Source organism: Dictyostelium purpureum, assembly GCF_000190715.1.
Source record: "Dictyostelium purpureum unplaced genomic scaffold DICPUscaffold_363, whole genome shotgun sequence".
Classification (NCBI taxonomy): Eukaryota; Evosea; class Eumycetozoa; order Dictyosteliales; family Dictyosteliaceae; genus Dictyostelium; species Dictyostelium purpureum.
The window spans coordinates 1-23,288 of record NW_003519699.1 but is presented as its reverse complement, the minus strand read 5'-3'; the positions used below and the strand labels follow the sequence as shown (position 1 = coordinate 23,288).

Genomic DNA, 23,288 nt, shown 5'->3' with positions numbered 1-23,288 from the left:
GTTTCAGGTAATGATCCTTGTTCTTTTTTTTTTTTTTTAAAGTGAAGATGATTCTTAATGAACAAGATCTTGTTTTACCACACTGTACAAGTTGGGCACGGTAACTTCAATTTGTGTGATCCTTTTTTTTTTTTTTTTTTTTTTTTAAAAGTGAAGATAATTAAAAGCAAATGCTTTAAATTAATCAAGTAAAATTTTATTTAATGTTTTTTATAAAGTTTTGAAAGAAAATATTCTAAACTGTTGATATTTGGTAATGCTGATGCTGATGAAGTATGCTCTTGCTATTCTTCATTGATGTTGCTAATTGTCTGTGGTTGTTTAGCGTGTTTTTCCTTGATGTTTTTTAAACCTTTTATGTATTCTAAAGTAGCTAGCTTAGTCCATTTTGAGGTTAGATTCTTATAGTCGAGTTCTGGTAAAGATAGCAGATGGAATTATAATAAAAGTACCAACACATTTTTTTTTTTTTTTTTTTTTTTTAAAAATGAAGATAATTAAAGTTTTTAAAGAAAATATTCTAAACTGTTGATATTTGGTAATGATTTGATGCTGATGAAGTATGCTCTTGCTATTCTTCTTTTGAATTTTCTATATTCTTCATTGATGTTGCTAATTGTTTGTGGTTGTTTAGCGTGTCTTTCCTTGATGTTTTTTAAACCTTTTAAGTATTCTAAAGTAGCTAGCTTAGTCCATTTTGAGGTTAGATTCTTATAATCGAGTTCTTTTATTGTATTTTCTTGATCGTCATATAATTCTTTACATAACCAAATCCAAACTTGATGAAATACCAGGGATATGGCATTTTAAATCATACGGAAGATATAAAAAATCAAAAAGTGTGGGGAAATCCGAGAATCGAACTCAGGACGCTACCACCCAAAGGTAGCATTATACCACTTAACTAATTTCCCAGTTTGTTGAAGTTTTCAGAAAACAATAGCTTAATAATAAAAAATTAGTTACATTTATTTAAATATTGCTTTATAATTCCAAAATGATCCATTTATTTTAAAGTTTATTTATTAGATAAGAAAAGATAAAATCTATAACCCATTTAAGTAAAATATTAAAAACCCAATAGCTTTATAAAAAAATTATATAATTTAATAAAATCTTTAAAAGAAATTTTTATTTTCCATTAATATTATAATATTTCCTATTAAAACAACCATAAAAAATAAATATAAAAAGTAAAAACTATAAAAAGTAAAAACTATAAAAATAATTGTAAAAAAAAAAATAATAAAAATAAAAAAAAATAAAAAAAAAATAAAAATAAAAACCCATTTTTTTATAATAAAACATTTTAAAAAAAAAAAAAAAATTTTTAAAAATAAATTAAAAAAATTTTTTAAAAATTTTAAAAAAAAAAGAATTTTTTTTTGATTTTTTTTTTTTCAAATATATAATAACAATATAAAATGAATCATATTAACACAAAAGTAATAATAACACGACTATATTTCATAGTTTCTAAAAGAATAAATAACTAATTTTTTTATTATTTACGTAGGCACAAGTCATCGAAGCATTCAAAGTTTTTGATCGTGATGGTAATGGTTATGTAACTGTTGATTATTTAAGAAAAGTTTTAAATGAATTAGGTGATATGATGCCACCAGAAGAGGTATTTATATTTTAATATTTATATTTATAATTTCAAAAACATTATATTAATAAAATTTTTAATTTTTAAAAAATAGATTGAAGAAATGATTTATGAAGCTGACCCACAAAATTCAGGTTATGTTCAATATGAAAGTTTTGTATCTATGTTGTTCCTTTGGGATTAAAATTATATATTAAATTATAGCAAAAACAAAAAACAAACAACATGCAAATTATTTATTTAAACAAATAAAACAAACTCAATAAAATTGTAAATGTATTAATAATAAAACAAATATTTTTTTTTTTAAATAAAAGATTTAGTGATCATTATGATCATATTATTTCTGTTATATTATATATAATTTGTATAATTTTATTTTATTATTTATTTATTAAATATTTTAATTTTTTGTTATAACTATACCATGAGAACAACATGGACAAATTGATTTTGGAACAACTTCATATTGATTAATTGAAAATGTAGAATTACAAAAGTTACATTGTAAAAAGGTAAGGTCTTTGATTAAAGAAAATGTTTGGAAACACCATCTTACAGGTCTACCACATGAACATTTAATTGAATCAGCGCCAGTTGGTGATTTGCAACTTGGACAAATATACATTGGTAATCCAGAGTTATTAAAATGATTTTCTTTACATTGAGACAATTGTGATTCATATTGAGATTTTTCTTCTAATTTAATATTACTTTTTTGGGTGAGTGCCTAAAATAAAATTTAAACATTAATATATATAAATATTTCTTTTTTTTTTTTTTTTTTTTTTTTTTCTACATACCCCAATCAGTTTTGAAGCAATTCCAAAATTATTTGCAAGCAAATTATATTTTATGGCCATTTTAGCACAAACTATTCTATGATTATTTTGAAGTGGAATATCTACCAAAAACTTTGATAATAAAGCTTGTGATTCATAAAAGGATGCAATATCATCGGTATTTGTTTCTTTTTGAATTTTTTGTTCTATAATATTAATTTCATTTAATATATTTAATGCAACTCTATAACCAACACAAAAATTAACTTCATTTTGAATAATTGAATAGTTTGATGAATGAATTTGCACTAAAAAAAGAAAATTTTTATTAATAAATATTATTTTTATTCTATTTAATTAAACTCTATACATACATAATACTCTAATACATTGATCTATATCTTGAATTGCATCTTTAAATTGACCAGATTCTAATTTATTTATACATTTTTTCATAAATTCAATACTTTCAGAATTTATTTTTTGTGAAATTGGGCTTGCAGGATTACTGTTTGATGATGCTGTATCTGTAAATGAAACATTATGTTTAGTAGTTGGCTGCAATGATGTAGTAGTTGGTGGTTGAGTATTATTACTATTATTTGTAAAGAAACTAGCACTTGATTGTGACTGCACAAATGCTGGTGGTGATGATACTATAGTATTACTTTGACCCAATGGATTTCTATTGTTACTTAGTGTTGGTGAATTTGAAATTGGTGATGACAATGTTGGACTAGGTGTATTTGATTGATTGGTATTTGTAGTTGTGGTAGTTGTTGTGTGTTGTTTTGAAACTGGTGTTAATGGTTGAAGTGAAAACATTTCTGGGTCAATGGTATTTCTGTTGCTTCTACTGCCTCTAGATCTGAGAGTTGCTGCTGATTGTTTACCGGCCATTGGTTTAATAATACCAATGGATGGGTCAATATTAAAGAGAGAGTCTTGTTTTTGTAATTCTATTGGCTTATCTCTAATTACAACCTGTATAGCAGGTTTGATAACTTCGTCGTCACTATCAGAGTCGAATGAAGATGATGTATCGTTATCTTTCTTTGGGCCTGAAATAGAGGCACTACTAGATTTGATTGTAGTACTATTATTATCCTTACTTATACTTCCACTTTCTTTAATTGGACTAACAACACCCTCGAAATTTGCTGGTTTTTCAAATGACTTATCACTTGATTTATCTACTGATTTTTCTGATTTTTCTGATTTTTCTTTTTCTTTCTCTGCTGCTTTCTTTGCTGCCTTTTCTGCTTTTTCCTTTTCTTTCTCTGCTGCTTTTTCTGCTTTTTCTTTTTCTTTTTCGGCCTTTTTATTTGCTGATGAAGTTTCCATTACAGATACCGATGAATATCTCTTTAATTCTTTAGGATTTGGATTGTTTATATCTTGTAATGAGGTATTATTGCTATTTATTGAACCATTGGTTTGTTGTTGTTGTTGCATGCTAACTTGTGATGAAATACTACTATTTGAGGTTGATCTTTGAATTGCTTCGCTTGATTGATTTAAGGTTGAATCAGATTTCCATTTGATTGCTCTATCATATAATGCAGCTATTGGCTTTAACAAGGAGTCTAATTCTTGTGGTTTCTTTGAATTACTGGCCCATTTCTTAAATTTAGCAGAAGTAATTTTACCACCTTCTTTATCTAAAACATCAAATAATCCTTCAAATGTTGTTAATATAGTCGATAAATTTAACCCAATTGTTAATTCCTCAATTGATTTTGGATCTGGTTTTAAATTAATTTTATCTTCAATTGGTTTTTCTTGTGGTGGCTCTTCATCAATACCTAAATCTCCATCCTAATAATAAAAATAAAATTTGTTAATATTATTCTATTATAAACTATAATAGTATTTGGATATTTTACCGCTGAATGATTAGCAAGTAACCATGTAACTATATTTTCTATTGGATTACTTCCTGGTGTACCAATTGAGCCATTCTTTGTTTCTTTAAGTGCTAAATTAACTTTATGCTTTGGAAAACCCATTGCAATAACTTGTGAAAGTAGTGGATTTTCTTGTGGGTCTAAAAATTAAAAAAAAATTATTAGACTTTATATTACTATTATAATTATAATATTCTGTTGTTACCTTGTGAAAATATTTTTGGGCTATTTGGATTTTCTAATGAAACAACAGATAAAACTGAAATTTCTTCTTTTGTAATTACACCATCATCATCTATATCTAAAAACTTAAAGATTACATGAACTTTATCCTTTTCACTTGCTTTACTACAAACTGCTAAACCTGATAATAAATCATCGAATGACATTGTATTGCTCTTTTTTTGTTCGAATAAATTAAATATTCTATCTGATAAAGGTTCTGGAAGTAAATGAAACTTTTTGAATCCATCCCTATCTATTGATTTAACTGATTTGATTGGTACTGATATATCGTTAAATAAAGTTTGAATTCTGTCAATTTCATTTTGTTCCACTATTATTATGGGGAGTTAAATGTTAAAAATTAGTAAAATGTTTTCAATTTTTTTTTTTTGTTTTTTTCAATTTTTATTTTATTATAATTAGTCTATAAATATAATTTGTTTTTTTGACTTTATACATTACATTTTTTATTTAATTTTTTACTTTGAACTCCACCCATTTTTATTATTTATTTAAAAAAAAAAATGTAAAATATATATAAAATGATCTGTATTTTTTTAAAACTGTTTATTGGATCCCTTTAATTTAAAATATTATTTATTATTATTATAATAGGTATTACTATTATTTTATTATTTATTATTATTATAAATACAATTCCTAAAATATAAGGATTCTTTTTATATTTTTTGAAAAATATTTAAAATTTAAAGATTTGTATATAAAAGGAAGGGTTTTTATTATTAAATTTATTATAAAAATATAACCTATAATAAACTAATAAATTAATTTTGTTGTTTATATACAAAATTTAAATAATGAAGAAGTAACACATATATAAAAAAAATTTTAATATAATTTTTTTTTTTTTAAAAAATTAAAAAAAAAAAAAAAATTTTATTTTTTTATTTTTTTTTTTATTTTTTAAAATTTTTTTTTAATTGAATTATTTGAATCAACTATTTAAATGGTCATCATCAAACATCATATATACACACTTCTATGAAAATTAATTCTTTTTTGTTTTTCATTTCGATCACTTAATATATTTAAAAACTCTTTATTTCCAATAAAAAAATAAATAAAACCATTCAATTATTTTGTGTTTGGTGTAATTTGAAATAATTATTATTACCAATAACTATAATAATAATAATATGCTTACAACACCCTATTAATAAATTAATAAAAACATTACATGGTTGTTGATAATATTATCTCTATACTAAAAAAAAAAAAAAAATCTATTTTTATCTATAGATTAATAATTAAATAAATATGGTCTTCTATTCATCACTTCATTTTTTTATAGAAATCTATTAGTCGTATGCATTAATAATTCATGGGCTATTATTTTTTTAAAAAATATAAATAAATAAAAAAAAAAAAATATAAAAAAAAAAAAAAAATATTTATTTTTTATCAAAACAAACTCTAACTGATTTTATCTTTAAGAAATAAAGTATAAATAAAAAAATATAAATAAATTATGTATTTAAATAAAACCTATTAACTTTTTTTTTTTTTTTATTTTTTTATTTTTTTTTTTTTTTATAAGGGAATGGATGAATTATTAAAACTAAACTATTGTGGTATATGGAAATCAAGTGCTTTTGCAATTATAGTTAAATATGATATTCCCAAACTTATCGAACAAGGTAAAAACAACTCATTAGAATTGGCCAAAGAATTAGAGTTTGATGGGCAATATTTTTATCGTATATTAAGATTTTTATCAAGAGAAGGTTTATTTATCGAAATGGAGGAACCATACTGCTTTACCAATTCACCTCTATCCAAATTATTAGTAAATGATAATGGTGCTATTAATCACGTTAAAATGGCATTAAACCCAAAAATTATGGAATCCTGGTTACATTTAGAAGATTCAATTAAAAGCGGCTCAAGTAAAGCTTTTCAATCTATTGGATATCCAAATTTATGGGCATTTTCTAGTCAGAACGACGATTTTAAAACATGTTTTATAAAAGCAATGTCATTCCAAACCCAATCAAATCATAGTATCCTTTCAGAATTCTCAAATCAGATGGGTGAATCTAAAGTTGTATGTGATATAGGCGGAAGCTCTGGTAAATTGTTATCTGATCTCATACCATTATATCCATCAATTGAAAAAGCTATAAACTTCGATCTTCCAATGGCCATCAATTCAGAATTCTCACAAGGATTTATCAAATCGTTAGCACCAGAAATTAAATCAAAATTAGAATACAAACCAGGCGATTTCTTTAAGGCAGAAACCATCCCAGAAAATGCAGATCTATACATAATGAAAAGAGTTATTCATGATTGGTCCAATGAAAAATCAACAGTTATTATTAATAACGTTTACAGCAAAATGAAACCAAACACCTACTTGGTACTTTTAGAGGGTATTTTACCACCAAAGAATCAACCAGATTTCCATGCAATATTTGATATTTTAAATTTACATGTCATTGGCGGCCAAGAACGTACAACTGAAGAATGGGAACAATTAATATCAGCAACCAACTTCAAATCAATTGAATCAATTGAATCATTCAATGGAAAATACGGTGTTTCAAAAATTATATTAAAAAAAAATTAAATAAATATTTATTTCATATATAATGGAGTTTATTGTTTTAATATTTTATTTTATTTTATTTTATTTTGTTTGATTTTATTTGATTTTATTTTATTTTATTTTATTTGATTTTATTTTATTTTATTTTATTTTATTTAGTTTTATTTAGTTTTATTTAATTTTATTTTATTTGTGTTTTTATAGTATATTTATAATTTTATAATTATACATTAAATACATAATTGTATTTGTAGTATTTTATTGTTTTTTTAATAAATCATTATGATCTTTTAAAAGCTTTAAAATAGATGGAAATGATTCTGCTTTAAGTCTGGCATTATTTGTAAAACCTTCTTTTCTATTCTCTAATAAAAATTTAACGGTCATATAGTTTTCTAAATGGGCTGCTTCTTCGATAGCTTTGGTACTGCATTCTTGATTACTATGAAAGTTTAAATATTTTACTATCTCCAAACTGTCAATTGCACTGTCCATAATATATTCTCGATAAGTTACCATATTCCTCAAAAAACTTGATGATGTAACTGATGAACTTGTGTGGTTTGATGTGGTGGTAGAACTCTTTGTAATGGTAGTGTCTACTGGTTTTGCTGGTTTTGCTGGCTCTTTATTAGTACTTTTAACTGATTGACTTTCTAAAACTTCATTTACATATTTAACATTTTCGAGTGAATTTGAACTACAAGAATCTCTTAAGATTTGGTTTGAAAATGGTATTTTATAAACCCTGTGAATGTATTTTAAAGCTTTAGCATTATTTGGAAGTGATGCAATTTTTGAAACTTCTTTTTCTGATAAAATATCTTTGATTGATACTGTCTCACCCAAAGATTTCTTATGGATTATAATCTTTTGAATGTGGTACTTCAATAAGTTTAGGTTGCTATGATTGATAGAATTTTCAAAAACTAATGAATTCATTGGTGAGTGGCCATCATACATTGAATATAAAAACTTTGCCATTCTTCTATTTTTTGATGCAAATATAATATTTGGTGTTACTTTAAATCCTGGTAATGTTAAAAGATATTTAACAATTGACAAATCGTGTTGGGCTGCAAATAATAATAAATTTTCTTTTCTACTGGTAATTCTAAGACCTTCTTTGTGAAAATGCTGAACAACATATTTTAAAAGCACTAGATTTTTATTTCTTATACACTGCATTACATATTTATTTAATTTTAAACTATTACCATTACTGAAATTACCACTAATTTCAATGTGGTAGCCACTGTTATAATTTATGCTGTTATATTTACCTTTAATTTTCATTAGAGCTTTAAACATTTCTAAACTATTGTTTTGTATACTATAGTCAATTGATTTATTTGAAAATGGTACTGATGTTTTGAAACGGTCGAAAAAAAATTCTACTAATTCGACATTATTCTTTTTTGATGCTTTTATTATCAAATGTTCAGAACCTGCAAAACCTAGACCCATTAGATATTCGATTGTGCGCCTATCCCCACCTGATGATGCCTTTTTTAAAACCCTTGTATTTCTGAGATGCTCTTTAAATAGATCTTGATCATGCTTATACATATACTCTAAGATTTCAAATTTTGAGAATTTTGCAGCAAAACCAATTGCTTCATGGGACCATTTACGATTTAAATTTCTGTGCATAAACTTGATGGCCTCCATATGACCCTTTGCAATGGCTTGATCGATACCAAATGTATACATATCGGACTCTCTGAATAAATTTTTCTCTTTAAAGTATCTTAATAAATTTAAATGATTTCCTATAATGGCACCCTGGATGCCCTTTTCTGATGGAAGCAATCCTTTTTCACAACCATAAAATTCTACCATTTTTAAATTACCACTAACACAGCTATAATCTACAGCCTGTTGAGAGTATTCAATATCAGGATATATTTCATGTAAATAATGTAAAATTTTTAAACCAATATTTCTCAATTTAATAACATCTTGGCCAGTACTTGATTTTTTGGCCACTAATACTGGATCACCTCTTGCAAAATCGATTGTATTTGATTCTAATGAGATCTCGGTAGAATTTGCCATTGACTCCATTAAGAACTTAAACACTTTGAAGAACCCAAAAGAGATACTGAAATGGATTGACTCTGAATCGAATTTGAAACCCTTTTGAATTAGATATTTGACTATTTCTAAGCTACCACTTTGTACAACCTTCTCCATAATTTTTGTATTCTCTGTGCAAAAATATTCGTTGCCGTAGACTTCGAAAAATAATTTAAAAATATTGATATCTTTATTTTGAAGACAAAAGTTATAGATTGAATTTTCGGTTATATTTAATTTAAAATTTTTTAAATTGTTATTAAATGATTTTTTACCATTCTTACTATTACTTTGTTGTTGTTGTTTTATAATTTTATGCATTATTAGTTTATCTTTTAATAGTGGAAAGTGTTTATTTTTAATTAACCATAACAAGTCATTGGCCTCGGAATAGCTCTTTATTTTCAATTTACTTTTTAATTCTACTATATCGTCATATATAAAATATGATTCGTTGTCGCAGTCATTCTCGTCAAAGCCTTTAGTTTCGAAATGTACACCATCTTCCTCTTCTTCTTCGCTACTATTTGAATTGTCATAATATAAATAATATTCTGAAATATCATAGCAATGATTAATAGATGGTAACCATTGAATAATATTGGATCTTAGGTAATTATTTCTCCATATTTTAAAAAATAAACATGTTGAATCTTTTGATGGGGACAAAGATAAAGATACTATTGGTATAGCATCCATTTTTTTTTTTTTTTTTTTTTATATTTATTTTATTTTATTACTATTGCTATTACTATTAAATAAATGAGTGAACAAATTATTTTATTTATAATTATTGAGATGAAAAAAAAATAAATATAAAAAATTAAAAAAAAAATTAAAAAAAAAAAAATTATTTTAAAAAAAAAAAAAAATTTTAAAAAAAAACCAATTTTTTTTTCTAAAATCCATTTTTTGGTTGTTGGGTGAATTTCATATCAAAATTAAAATCTCTTTTATTTTTATTCAAAAAAATAAAAAAAAATTAAAAAAATTTAAAAAAAAAAACTTAATTTTCTAAAAAAAAAAATAAATATGAATTATTATAAAAATATAAAATAAATTTAAAAAAAATAAAAAAATAAATATTAAATCATTCAAATAATAATATAATAAAATGATGTAATCCTAGACCTAAAAAGAATTATTTGATTTCGATTTATTATAATTATTTTTAACTCCAGATTAACCCAAACACTGATTTAACACTCTCCACCAAAATATTACCCCCCAAAATTTTGTTTCTATTTATTTCTTTTTTTTTATTTTTAAATTTTGTTTTTATTTATATTTTTTTTTTTTTTTCCTTTCAAAACAAAGATAAAAATAAATTTTTGTTTCTCTTATTTTGTTTTTTTTTAAATTTTCAGTATTTTTTATTTTAAAATTTTTTTTATTTCTTTATTTAAATTTTTTGTGTGTCTATTTTTTTTTTTTTTTCAATTTAAAATATTATAACATCAACAAAAATAACAAGTGAAATCAATCAAAAAAAATCTTATTTTCTTTAATTTCATTTTGTTTCTTTTAAAAAACAATAGTGTAAACAATTATCATCACAAATAATTCATAGTGGAATTCATTGCAATCTAGATTTAAGATTTTTTTTTTTTTCAAAATAATTATAATAAATAATATTATTATAATAATTTTTTTTTTTTATTTTTTTAAATTTTTTTTAAATTTTTTAAAATTTTTTTTTTGATTTTTTTTTTTGATTTTTATTTAAATTTTTTTTCTTTTTTTTTTTTTTTTTTGTTAAAAAAAGAACAAAAATAAAACGGACAATAATCATCCATCATACCAATAATCATTCATTTTTCATTCAATACCACCACAAAATAATCAAATAATAATCATTTATTATAAATTGCTCCTAATAATATAGATATAATATAATATCAATTTGTACATTAATAGTTCGATTTTTTTTTTTTTAAAAATTAGCATTAACAAATAGTTTTTTATTCAAATAAATTTTATAAATAATAATTACCACAAAATTTAAAATATCTAAATAAAAAAAAAAAATAAAAGAAATTTTTTAAATAATAATAACAATAATAATTATCATCTAAAAGAATTAATATATAATATATAAAATGACATCGTCTATTGATATACCAAAAGAGTAATTATAATATTTATTTCTTTTTTTTTATTTTTTATTTTCTTATAAATTAACATTAATATATAAACTACTTTATTTAGGTCATATAAAATTAAGATCTACAATTCATCAAAGACTTATAGGAATCGGGCGAAAAAGAAAGATTAAAGGGTATTATTAAAAAGTAAATTAGTTGAAGGAGGTGGGAGAGACGAAGTAAAGGTATCATGTCGTGAAATAATAAAGAATAATCAAAACGAAAATTTTAAAATAGAAGAGTTAATAGCACTCGTTACACCAACTGCTAAAAGTAATTATTTCAAATAATATTAATATACCAAACTAATTTAAAGATTTTTTATTAACTTTATTTTTGTTATTTTTTTAAAATAGAAAAAGTACCTCCACAAGTTAAAGCAGATTTAGTAAAGAGAATAAGGAAATTTTTAGGCCCAAGCATCCCTAATAATAATCACCATCCACTTACCCATATTCACAGCACTACTCCTTCATCACCTTCACATTAATTAAATATAGCATAAAACACAACCATTTAACCTTAAAACATTGTATAAAAATATCATAAAAAAGTAGAGCAAAGATTTATCTCTATTTTATTTTTTAAAAAACAAAAAAAAAAAAAAAAAACAAATAAATACCAACAAAACACAATAAATAAATAATACAAACCGAAGAAACAAACTATGGTTGCGCAAAAAAAAAAAATAATTAAAAAAATATTGATTTGTAAATAAACTAAATTTATAATTAAAAAACCTTTACTTTTTTTTAAATTTGATTATTTAATAAACTGTTAATCTATTATCTATCACACAACATCATTTTTATAAATAATTTATATTATGAAATAATATTTATGGTAATAAATATATATGTGATTTGTTATCAAATTTAAATTATTTTCGAATTATTTTTTGGGAAACTTTAAACAAATTTTTTTTAATAATTTTTTATATTGTTTGTTTTTATACTATTTAATATTAAAACATTAAAAAGGAAATGTATAAAAAATAATTATTTTTATAAAAATTAGCAATGTTATTTAAAAAAAAAAAAAAATTTAAATAAAATATAAATAAAAGAATTCATTTAATAAAAATTATTAAAGAGGTTTCAATTTTTTGTGATTTTTAGGGGTTTTCAAAAAATAAAAATTTATATTCTGTTATCAAAATATAACTTAATCATTAAAATTTCCATTATTAATACCTGAGGTTTTGGAAAATTTTCTTTTTATTAAAATAATTTTTTTAAAATTTTTTTAATTGTTAATCTTTAACCATATTTTTTTCCAATTCAAACGGAGCAAAGATTAACACGAATTAAATCAATTGATTTATGTATTTATAAAAAAATTCACTAAGAGTAAAAAATAATTTTTTCAACAAACTGGGAAATTAGTTAAGTGGTATAATGCTACCTTTGGGTGGTAGCGTCCTGAGTTCGATTCTCGGATTTCCCCACACTTTTTGATTGTTTATATCTTCCGTATGATTTACTTTTTTTAAATCGCTTAACCTCCATCAAGATTTTTACCAAATACTTTCAACACTTAGTTCCGTCCCCATAACACTTAGTTCTGAATGTCAGGGGTCTCCACTAATAAAGAAATAACAAAATTCAATCAATTAATCAAAAAAGATAATGTCGACTTTAATGATCAAGATGATGATTACAAAGAATCAATTCAACTGCCACACTAGATAATGAGGAAATATCTAATGACGAAACAAACAAACAAACAAAAAACCAATCACCTCACACGCCCCGGGTACTTTAATATTTTGAAAATATCCTTTTAAAAAAAAACATAAACATAATAAATAAAAAAAAAAGATGACTTACCATTAAACTTCATCTTAACTAAATAAAAAAAAAAAATGATTGTTGAATTCATCGAAATAGAATTTATCAAAAATTTTATCAAAACAATGGAATTGGTAAGGTGGGATCCCATACGAATTGACGTTACAGTGCTTAAACATATATGCAGTGTGGTAAACTTACCAAAGAATAAAAAACACATTTAATAAAAAATACTTAATTATCATTAAAAATCATCTCTTGAAAAAAAAAAAAATACTATAGAAGGGGATTAAAGGTAGAACAAATTGATTGGGGGTTATGGTAATTAAGTAGTTAAAAAGACAGCTTATAAAAAATAATAATAAGAAAATTTTTTAAAATTTTTTTTTGGGGGGAAAATAAATAATAAAAATAATTAATTTATTTGTAAAAATTTTTTTTTATTTTTTTTTTTTTTTTTAGCTACAAATATAATTTGTTATTTTTAATTAAATTAAAAGGGTTAGAAATAATAAAATTATAATAGAAACAGATTTAATATCAATTTTTTTAATTTTATTTTCATGTATATTTACAGGTGCCACTTTAGTTCTATCATTCTATTTAATATATAAACATTTAAAATATTATTCAAAACCAGAACAAAAATATATTATTAGGGGTATTTTTATGGGCCCATTTTATACACTTTTAACATTAATAATAATATTTTTTAAACAACATAAAGAAGTTTTGGAGTTAATTAGAGATTTATATGAATCACATTCTTTATATATGTTTTTTCAACTATTGGTTTTGTATGGGGGAGGTGACGATAATTTAATGAATCATTTTGTTTTACACGACCCAGAGCCAATTTTTCAATCAAAGATATTTCCATTTTTATCAAATTATAAATACAAACCCACAGAGTAAGTAAAATTATAGCTTTTTTAAAAAATAACATAAATTAATAATAAATTTAGAAAGTTTTTATTTTATTGTAGAGTATTTGTATTTCAATGTATAGTAATCAAGCCATTATTTACTTTTCTTTCAATTCTTTGTATAAAACATCATTGTTATGGTTCAAGCTTATTACACCTAAAAACAATTTATCCATATAAAACAATATTTATTTCAATCAGCTTATCATTAGCTTTATCAGCCATCATGTTATTTATTAAATATTCATATCATGAGTTGATAGCATATAAACCTATATTAAAATTTTTATCAATTAAAATAGTTTTAGGGGTTTTCTTTTATCAAAATGTAGTATTTTCATTTATCACAGTTTCTAATGAAGATTTGGTAGATTTAATAAAAGTATATATTTATAATATTTTTAATATAAAATTAATTTATTATTAATTTTTTTTTAATTTTTTTATATAGAACCAGTTAATAATATTCGAATTGTTTTTAGTTTCTATTTTACATATTTATTCCTATCCCTATGAATTCTATAGGGTTTTATCAATGGTAGATCCTTTACTTTATAAAATAAAAAAAAATAGTTTTATTAATAATATAATTAATACAATCAATCAGAACGATGTTATAATAGAAACATATCAGTCTTTAAAAAGCTCATATAAAACAACAAATAATAATAACAATCAAAATGATCAATTTTACGACTTTGATATCGGTTCTACAGAAATGGAGGAGTATCTACCAAGTGGCTCGGTTATTAATGATGGTGCCAGTATTATAGAAAATAATGGAAAAGATAATACTTTTTAAAAATTTATAAAATACAAATATTTTCATTATATATCACCTTTAACTAAATAAAAATATAGTGTTATAAATAATAAACAAATCTATAGATTTAAAAAAATAAAATAAAAATAGTTTCTAATATTATTAAAAAAATAAAAAGTTTTTATAAAATTTATTTGTTTTTTTTTTTCTTTTTTTTTCAACCATAACAATTTTATTAATTTAACTTAATTCGATTGTAAATGGTGAACCTTTAATTGGTAAATTGTCAGAGGTAATGTTGACAGTATAGGTACCTGTTTGTGGGGAATTGAAGTAAACAGTATAGGTGCCTGGTTTAGTTGATTTATTATCTTTGACAACGCATTCGATATTCTTAAAGAATAAAGAGTTTCTCATTGGATAAGCAGAGTTTTCGTCTGGAATAACATCATCTGTGCCATTTAATAACATTTGAACTTTAAATTCATCACCGCCACTAATTCTTGGTTGATTATCATAATCAAAAGCATCAATATTAAATTGATTTGGTGCCATTGCTTTTAGATTTGGTTCTAAACCTGAAACTGAACAATTTGGACCATAACATTTCATGTATGGTTTTAAATTTCTTAAAAATGTTGGTATACCTTCTTTTATCCATTCACCTAATGGGTACTATATAACAAATAAATATTAACATCTATATTTTAAAAATTAATAATAATAATAATAACAATACTTACTTCTAATGGATTTTGGGTTAAAATGATATCACTTGAAGGATTTAATAAAAATAATTCACCTGGAATTTTAGTAATTTGATTTTGTGCCAACATTAATCTTCTAAGATTTCTACACCAACCAATTTGTTTTGGAATTGCAGTGAAACAACCATTTGATAAATCTAAAATTCTTAAAGAATTTACAAGACTGGAAAAAGAAAGAGATGTGGTTAAACTAAATTGAGGAATTCTATTATTTGAGAGATAGATTTCGGCTAAATTACTTAATTGAGAAAGGTCAAAGTCGAAAGCAGTCAAAGAGCAACCACTAAAGTCAATAGTCTCCAATTTAGAAAGAGTGGTGAAATGATTACTAAGAGTGCCAAGATTATTATTTGATAAACTTAAGAAACGAAGATTTGTTAGAGAGGCAATTGGTGTTGGGAAGGATGTGAAAACATTCTCTGAAAGGTTTAGTTCTTCTAAAGAGCCAGCTAGATGTGAAATTTCGTCAGGAAGATAGTTCAAACGATTACCAGCTAAATTCAATACACGAAGTGTACGAAGTTCTAAAATCTCTGTTGGGAAAATTGATACCTTGTTGTGTGTGTAGATTAATTCTTGAAGAGCTGGTAATACAATAGCAACATTTCCAAAACTTTGAATTGAGTTGTAAGAGATATTCAATACAGTCAATGCCTTTAAATTATTTGGCACACTTGAAAGGATATTGTTTGATACATCCAAATACACAAGGAATTCTAACTTTGATAAATTGGGGCAAATCTCTTTTAGTTCGTTGGAATCTGCAATTAATTTTTCTAAACCTGTAAGCTTTTCAACTTGTTTATAAAATTCTGTTATATTATTCTTTCCAACATTTAAATCCTTTAAACTCTTTTTAAACTTTAAAATTCTTCTTGGTATTCTTTTAATATTACATTGTGATAAATTTAAATCTTTACCATTATTTTCTTTACATAAATAAATTCTATCTCTAGCTTTTTGCGAAATATTATTACCCATTATTTACTATCTATTATTATTAAGTTTTCCTTTATTGTTATGATTTTTATTATTTATTTTATTATTTATTTTATTATTTATTTTATTATTTAATTATAATATTTGGTTGGATGAAAAAAAATATTTAATTTTGATTTATTTTCTATAATCAGAAGTTTTCTATTATTTTATTTTTGGATGGATATTTTATTAATAAAGTATATTAATTATTAAGATATTAATATCCAATTAATTAGTTTTCTTTTAAAATATTTTACTAAAATTACAATTGTTATGATTATAAAACAAAAGAAAAGGTTTTTGGATTTTTTTAATAAAATTTTGAAAAAAAAAAAAAAAAAAATAGTTTTTTAAATAATTATTTTTAAATTTTTTATTTTTATTTTTTTTTTTTTGGAATCTTTATAATAATTGGATTAAGATGGTTGGGAATATTTTATAGTTATTAAACAAGAAAACTATTATTTTTATTATTTGATATACAAATCATGAAAAAAAAAAAATAAAGAAAATAATTTTTTAATTCGGATAACATACAAAAAAAAAAAATAATAATAATAATAATTAAAAAAAATATAAATTTTGGTGGGGGTTCACAATACATAATTTTGTTTGTATTATTATTATAATAAACAGTTAACACACACACCCACATGAAGTAATCTTTTTTTTTTAAATTTTTTTTTACATACTACATTCAAAAACAAATAAATATTTTCTTTTTCGATAAATACAAATAATTAAAATAAAAATATTTAAAAATAAAGAAATAAAGAGAAAAAAAATATATTGGAAAAAAAAACCTAAGTTTATAAATTATATAGTTACTACCATTTTTATTTTTTTTCTTTTTCTTTTTCTTTTTCTTTTTGATTATTATTATTATTATTGATCTTGGAAATATCTTTATCTTTATATGATTCTTTTAATTCGTTTGCTTTCTCTTTGGCTCTTTCTTTTCTTTCCTTCTTTTCTTTCTTTTGAGTTTGTAATAAGTTTGGAGCGTGTAATTTAACATCAGCCAACATATTTGAAGTTAAATCTTCATCTTTAATATTTTTAATGAGTTCCTTTTCACGTTTGTTGATGATTGAACTTTGAAGGATAACTTGAGCAGCTTGTTTAGCAGCTTTACCTCTTTTAAGATGACCTGGTGTTAATTTAACTTTAAATTTATAATTGTTGAATACAGAGTATGGAGCAACAACTGGAATAGCAAAATGAAGAATATCATCATCTCTTGGTTGACCTGTTAATGTATCAATATTTGAAATGGTTTGATCATCGACTGCTTTACTTGTGTTTTCTTCCTCTAATAATTTTTTAATTTCTTCTTGTTCTTTAAGTTTGGCTTCTCTTTTCTCCTTTCTTGATTTTCTTTTTAATTCTTTGGCTTCTTCACTTTCTTCTTTATTTTCATCATCTGAAGATGATTCATCATTTGATTCATCGTCTTCTTTTTCGACAATATCTTCAATATTTTCATTTTCAACTTTTTCAACTTTTTCAACTTTGGTTGTGGTTGTGGTTTCGGTAGTATTGGTCGATTTCTTTTCTTCTTCTTTTAATTTAATGATATCTTCGACTTGTTTCTGTTTATCTTGGTCTTCTTTTTTATTGTTATTTGATTTATTGTCTTTTTGTTGTTGATTAGTTTTACCACCCTTTTGTTGTTGTTGATTATTATTACTACCTTTTTTGCCTTTTTTGTCTTTCTTTTTTTCTTTCTTTTGACCTGCTGAACCTAAAATTTCCATTCTTTCTATTCTTTCTTCCTCATCTTGATGACCATATTTTTCTTTAATTTTCTTTAACTTATTCTTTTGACTTGGTAACAAATGTTTTTGTGGTTCATTCTTTGGTTTTTTTTCTTGCTTTTCTTGTTTTTCTTCAGGCTCATTTTCTTTTTCTTTCTCTTTCTTTTCTTTTACCAAGGTTTCGGCCTCTTCTAATGAAATACCTTTTTTCATTAATTTTCTTTGGTGAGCTGAAATATAACCTTTCGATCTACCTTTACTATCATCATCCTTATTATCTTCATCTTCATCATCTTCATTATCTTCATCATCACCACCAAATCCATCTTTGAAACTAGAAACCAATTGAATTTTATATTTGTCATTAGTTGATGGTTTGGTTGCAGTTTTTGTAGTTGGTGCTGGTTTGACGATTTCTTCCTCTTCCTTTTCCTCTTCCTCTTCAATATCACCACCACCTTCTTTAATTTCTAATTTTGTTAATTCTTCCAATTCTTTCATTTCTTTTTGTTCTTTTTTTAATTTGGTTCTTTCGAATTTTCTTAAATGCTTTTCATCGTCATTGGTAGTAACAATTTCAGAAGAGTTATTTGAAGCATCACCGTCATCTTCGTGATTATTTGAGCCAGAGAGTAATGGTTTTCTTTCATTTAAATGGTTACCAATACAAGATTCATCAATCTTGAACATAAAACCAAAGCCCATAACCAATTGTGAATGTGGTAAATAGTTCTTTTTACCTCTAATCATAAAACTACCTGTTGTGAGATATTCACCTGAAGGAGCAGTCTTTGAAACTTGGTGAGAGTATACCCAATAGGCACTAGTAACGACTTTAGCAGACCAAGCATTACTGTAACACATTGTCATTGTACCAGCTTGAATTAAGGTATTTGGTGGAATTTCACCACCATTTGGATTTTTAATAACACAACTTGTTGAACCAAAAATATCAGCATGAACATAGACATCATCTTTTTCTAAATACTTTTTGAATAAAAGTTCATTTTGTTGAGCATCTCTACCACTTACTACAATATAGTTATCAGAGCTAATAAACCAATGGAACTTTTCAAACCAAAATACCTTTCTCATTTGGATCATTGAATGTTTTGATTTAACTTCGGATAATTGTTGACGGGTTTTGCTTTCGGCAGCTTTTAAAGCAAATTCAGCTTGAGAAATAGTTTTTTGTGCTTTTTCATGTGATTGCTTTTTAGTGTCATAGTATTTTCTAGCATTGGCAAAGGCTGATAAACTGATATCGACATCAATTAAAGTTGGTTTTTTATTAGTTTTATTGACTTTCTTTTTGCTTGATTCTTTTTCTTCGCTATCGTCATCTTCGCTTTCATTGTCACTGTTATCCTCATCGCTACCCTCTTCATCATCGTCATATAAAAAGCCATCGGTTAAAGCTAAAGTAATTTGATTGGATTCTAATTTTAAACGTTGAATTTTAGTTGCTACTGAATATGGATTCTTCTTTTTCTCCTCCTTGAGCAATTGATTAAGAGTATCCCAATTCATTGAGTTTGCGACACCACTACGAATAATTAAAATACATTGATCTACCTCTTGAAGATTGGCTTCGATTAATTCAGCTTTTCTTACATTCTCTGCTTCATTTGCAAATAAACTATCAATTCTTCTTTGCTGATCCTCTTTAACTTTATCTAATTTCTTTAATACAGTTTGTTCTTGTTGAATTCTTTGTTGTTCTAATTTTTGAGATTCGATTTCAGAAAAGAATTGATCTACAGCACCATCAAATGAATCATATTCAATATATTTCTTTGATTCGTATTGTTTATATAAAAATGGTACAAATTCTTCATACATTACAATTTCTTTTGGTGGTTCAGCTGTAGTGGAAGTTTGTTGTTGTTGTTTCTTTTGTTGTTGTGGTTTTTGTTGTTTTGGATCTTTTAATACAATATAACCTTTTGATGCAACTGATTGATCATAAATTTTTTGTCCTTCTTTGAAAGCACTAATTAAAGCTTGACTACTAACAGAGTGATCATATTGCTCTAGTTTTAATGATGGTTGTAAACCAGCTGATAAGATGCAATGTTCAATTAACTCTGGACCAAAATCTAATGATTTATTAAATACTTGTTTTAAAGTTTCTTTTTTATCTTGAGTATTTTCGATGATTGAATCAATTAATTCGGTTGTAAATTCAGTTGGTTTCTTTGCTTTATTAACTGGATAGACATCACCAACAGCAACACTTTCATCTTGATTGTATTGATGTGTACGGAGAATTGCTAAAATTCTATAATCGCCATCTGTTAAAATAATATTACCAATTGAATAAAGTTCGATAATTAAATGTTGTACTGCAACACCTGAACCAAATGTAAAATCTACAACTCTATCAACACCTAATTGTTTAACACTTTCTAATCTTTTGGTTTTTAAATATTTTCTTAACTATAATATTTATAAAAAACAATATATTATTAATATTTTTTTAAATATTTCTTCTTTTTTAATAGGCAATGTTGTTTACTTACAGTTAAAGAAAATGGGGCTGGTGTATGATCTCCTTTATCACGAATAAAGTTTGTACTATGAATACGAATACCAGATTCAATGATTAAATTCTTTTTGAAATCTGGTCTTGAAAATTTTAATAAAAATACTCTAGGACTAAGATCATAAAGATTTGCTAATCTGAGGCCAATTAAAGATTTTTGTAAATTGAACACAGTAGTTCTAATATCGATAGATGAAAATCTAGTTTTCATTTTATTATAATTTATTATTTATATTTTTATATTATTAATATTATTTTATGCTTGTAAATAAATAAATAAATATAAAAATAAACAAATATATAAATAAATAATTAAATAAGCGAGATGCTATAAAATAAAAAATTAAAAAATTTTGAAAAAAAAATTTTAAAATTAAAAAAAAAAATTTTGAATATGAAAATAAAAAAAAATAATTTTAAAAAATAAAATAAAATTAAATTTATTATTTTGTTAATGTTTTAAGAATCTAGTATAAATCATAGAAGAATGATTATAAAATAAAGAATAATAAATTCTTTATAGTTTATTAATTATTTTATTTTATTAATTTTAAGATTTGGTTATTTTTTTTTTTAAAAATAAAAAATAAAAAAATAAAATAAAAAATTGGGGTCGTTTATGACAGGTTTTATAACCTTGTTGGGAGGGTATTTATTTTCCCTATTATCGTTATTTATATATTGTCTATACTATTATTTAATTTTATTGTTATTTGGTGCTAATATTTAAATTATTATTATTATCATTTTTACTGATTAAAAATAAAATAAATATTAAAAATAATATTAAAATTATAATTAAAATGAAATTAAATCTTTTGCTGAGACTACTTGTAGAACCAACACTATTAGCACTTATTATACCATTTTCATCTTCTATATCTTCTTCGTCTTCACCTATATTTATATAATCTGGTTGTTGAAGTAGTAATAAAAATTTTTGCCAATTACTTTTTTTTTCTTTTGGTTTTAAATCTTTGGTCATATTGGATGCATTATAGTGAACATTATCAATTTTATAGTAGTTTGCAATTTCTTGATTAAATCTGAACCCATTTTTTATATAAAATGAATATGCTGCGCTATTTCCTTTTTTAACATGTAAATGTACTCTTTCACATCCTCTTTTTTGAAAAACTTTACAAATATTCTTTATTAAATAAATAAATTAAAATTAGTATTGTTTTTTATTATTATTATTATTATTATCTTTATTATTAAATAAGTTACATTTAATAATTCAGTTCCCATCCCTCTAGTTCTATATTGCTCTTTAATACCGAATGTCATTAAATAGCCCTCGTGTCTCTGATAAAATAATGAACATATTGAATCGTCTTTTGAAACTCTTCCTGTAGCTACCCCTATTAATTCATATTGCTTTCTATCAAAATAATCATTTTTTAAAAATGATTTCTCTATTACTTGACTATTCTCTTTAAACTCTATGAATGAGTCATTACTACTACTATTGTTTATTGTTGATTTTGTATCATTATCTACTCCTATATTATTACTATTATTATTATTATTGCTGCTAACATTTATACCGCTATCAACTATTTCTATATTATGAGTATTTGGTAAGTTATTAATCTTTTGCCATAATAAAATTGAGACATAAGAGCCTCCTAATAACCTTTTGTAAAAACTATCAAAATATTGTACAGGAAATAAGTGATTCTAAAAAAAAAAGAAAAAAAGTGTCAGTGAAATGCTGTAATGTTACCACGTGCTGAGGAGAAAAAAAGTATAAACCCACCTGTAAGATTTTAAGTTGAGGTAAATCTTCCCATTTAAAAGGTCGATATTCTAAAACTGAAGCATTTCTTGATATACCCCTATTCATTGAATTTATTGGAACTGTTATAATATTTCTGTATGGTTTCTTTTTTTTTTTTTTTTTTTTTTTTTTCTTAAATAAAAAATCTTGAATTTGCTGATTGATTAATCTTTACCCTCTGAGAAATAAAAAATATTAATAATCATAATATGATTTTATATAATAATATAAAAAAAAAAAAAAGAGAAAGGAAAAAGCAATTTAAAAATAAATAGAAAACCACTTCGTTTGAAGATAAGGCAAAATACTTCTTACGAGAAGAAAAAACAATAACAATAATTTATATATTTAAAAAGTTGAGCAGTGCTTCAGCACGTTATGCTTTTTTTTTTTTTATATTATTAAGTTGAATATTATGAAATTATTGTGTATGGTTATAAGTAATTAGACAAAAAACAAAAAAACAACAAACCAACAATAAAAAAAATTTAAAAAATTGAAAATAAAATAAATAAAAAAAGACTTTAAACTCTTTTAAAAAAATAATGCACAAAAAATCTTGACACCAAAACAACAAACCACAAACCACAAACCATAAACAACAAACAACAAACAACAATAAACATAAATTTAAAATGGCGGGTGATTTAAGAAATAA

At 23.5% G+C, this 23,288-nt stretch overlaps 9 protein-coding genes across 9 annotated transcripts; 3 read left to right on the top strand and 6 right to left on the bottom strand.

The window, feature by feature from the left end:
- Positions 1 to 506: 506 nt before the first annotated feature.
- Positions 507 to 1,290, bottom strand: DICPUDRAFT_157459 (uncharacterized protein; the record flags this gene model as incomplete). Its single annotated transcript, XM_003292659.1, has 2 exons — positions 507 to 724; positions 1,287 to 1,290. The coding sequence occupies 2 exons, from the start codon at positions 1,288 to 1,290 to the stop codon at positions 507 to 509; spliced, it is 222 nt and encodes a 73-aa protein (XP_003292707.1).
- Positions 1,291 to 1,424: 134 nt separating this feature from the next.
- Positions 1,425 to 1,796, top strand: DICPUDRAFT_40977 (uncharacterized protein; the record flags this gene model as incomplete). Its single annotated transcript, XM_003292663.1, has 3 exons — positions 1,425 to 1,445; positions 1,517 to 1,630; positions 1,707 to 1,796. The coding sequence occupies 3 exons, from the start codon at positions 1,425 to 1,427 to the stop codon at positions 1,794 to 1,796; spliced, it is 225 nt and encodes a 74-aa protein (XP_003292711.1).
- A 219-nt stretch (positions 1,797 to 2,015) lies between these two features.
- Positions 2,016 to 5,025, bottom strand: DICPUDRAFT_157457 (uncharacterized protein; the record flags this gene model as incomplete). The annotated part of the gene is made up of 6 exons (XM_003292658.1): positions 2,016 to 2,342; positions 2,416 to 2,702; positions 2,769 to 4,212; positions 4,257 to 4,441; positions 4,507 to 4,857; positions 5,010 to 5,025. 6 exons carry the CDS (start codon positions 5,023 to 5,025, stop codon positions 2,016 to 2,018), a joined length of 2,610 nt encoding a protein of 869 aa, XP_003292706.1.
- A 1,104-nt stretch (positions 5,026 to 6,129) lies between these two features.
- On the top strand, positions 6,130 to 7,068 carry DICPUDRAFT_8582 (uncharacterized protein; the record flags this gene model as incomplete). Its single annotated transcript, XM_003292662.1, has 1 exon — positions 6,130 to 7,068. A coding segment is annotated over one exon (939 nt), but the record flags the coding sequence as incomplete, so codon positions are not given.
- A 285-nt stretch (positions 7,069 to 7,353) lies between these two features.
- DICPUDRAFT_40972 (uncharacterized protein) lies at positions 7,354 to 9,873 on the bottom strand (the record flags this gene model as incomplete). Its single annotated transcript, XM_003292657.1, has 2 exons — positions 7,354 to 7,598; positions 7,734 to 9,873. The coding sequence occupies 2 exons, from the start codon at positions 9,871 to 9,873 to the stop codon at positions 7,354 to 7,356; spliced, it is 2,385 nt and encodes a 794-aa protein (XP_003292705.1).
- A 3,904-nt stretch (positions 9,874 to 13,777) lies between these two features.
- On the top strand, positions 13,778 to 14,961 carry DICPUDRAFT_99434 (uncharacterized protein; the record flags this gene model as incomplete). Its single annotated transcript, XM_003292661.1, has 3 exons — positions 13,778 to 14,019; positions 14,095 to 14,416; positions 14,486 to 14,961. 3 exons carry the CDS (start codon positions 13,778 to 13,780, stop codon positions 14,834 to 14,836), a joined length of 915 nt encoding a protein of 304 aa, XP_003292709.1. The 3' UTR covers positions 14,837 to 14,961.
- DICPUDRAFT_50592 (uncharacterized protein) lies at positions 14,956 to 16,545 on the bottom strand (the record flags this gene model as incomplete). The annotated part of the gene is made up of 2 exons (XM_003292656.1): positions 14,956 to 15,472; positions 15,541 to 16,545. 2 exons carry the CDS (start codon positions 16,543 to 16,545, stop codon positions 15,038 to 15,040), a joined length of 1,440 nt encoding a protein of 479 aa, XP_003292704.1. The 3' UTR covers positions 14,956 to 15,037.
- An 836-nt stretch (positions 16,546 to 17,381) lies between these two features.
- Positions 17,382 to 21,058, bottom strand: DICPUDRAFT_40970 (uncharacterized protein; the record flags this gene model as incomplete). The annotated part of the gene is made up of 4 exons (XM_003292655.1): positions 17,382 to 18,016; positions 18,281 to 19,606; positions 19,682 to 20,741; positions 20,825 to 21,058. 4 exons carry the CDS (start codon positions 21,056 to 21,058, stop codon positions 17,382 to 17,384), a joined length of 3,255 nt encoding a protein of 1,084 aa, XP_003292703.1.
- Positions 21,059 to 21,556: 498 nt separating this feature from the next.
- Positions 21,557 to 22,251, bottom strand: DICPUDRAFT_40975 (uncharacterized protein; the record flags this gene model as incomplete). The annotated part of the gene is made up of 2 exons (XM_003292654.1): positions 21,557 to 21,997; positions 22,078 to 22,251. Coding segments are annotated over 2 exons (615 nt in total), but the record flags the coding sequence as incomplete, so codon positions are not given.
- Between the last annotated feature and the right edge of the window lie 1,037 nt (positions 22,252 to 23,288).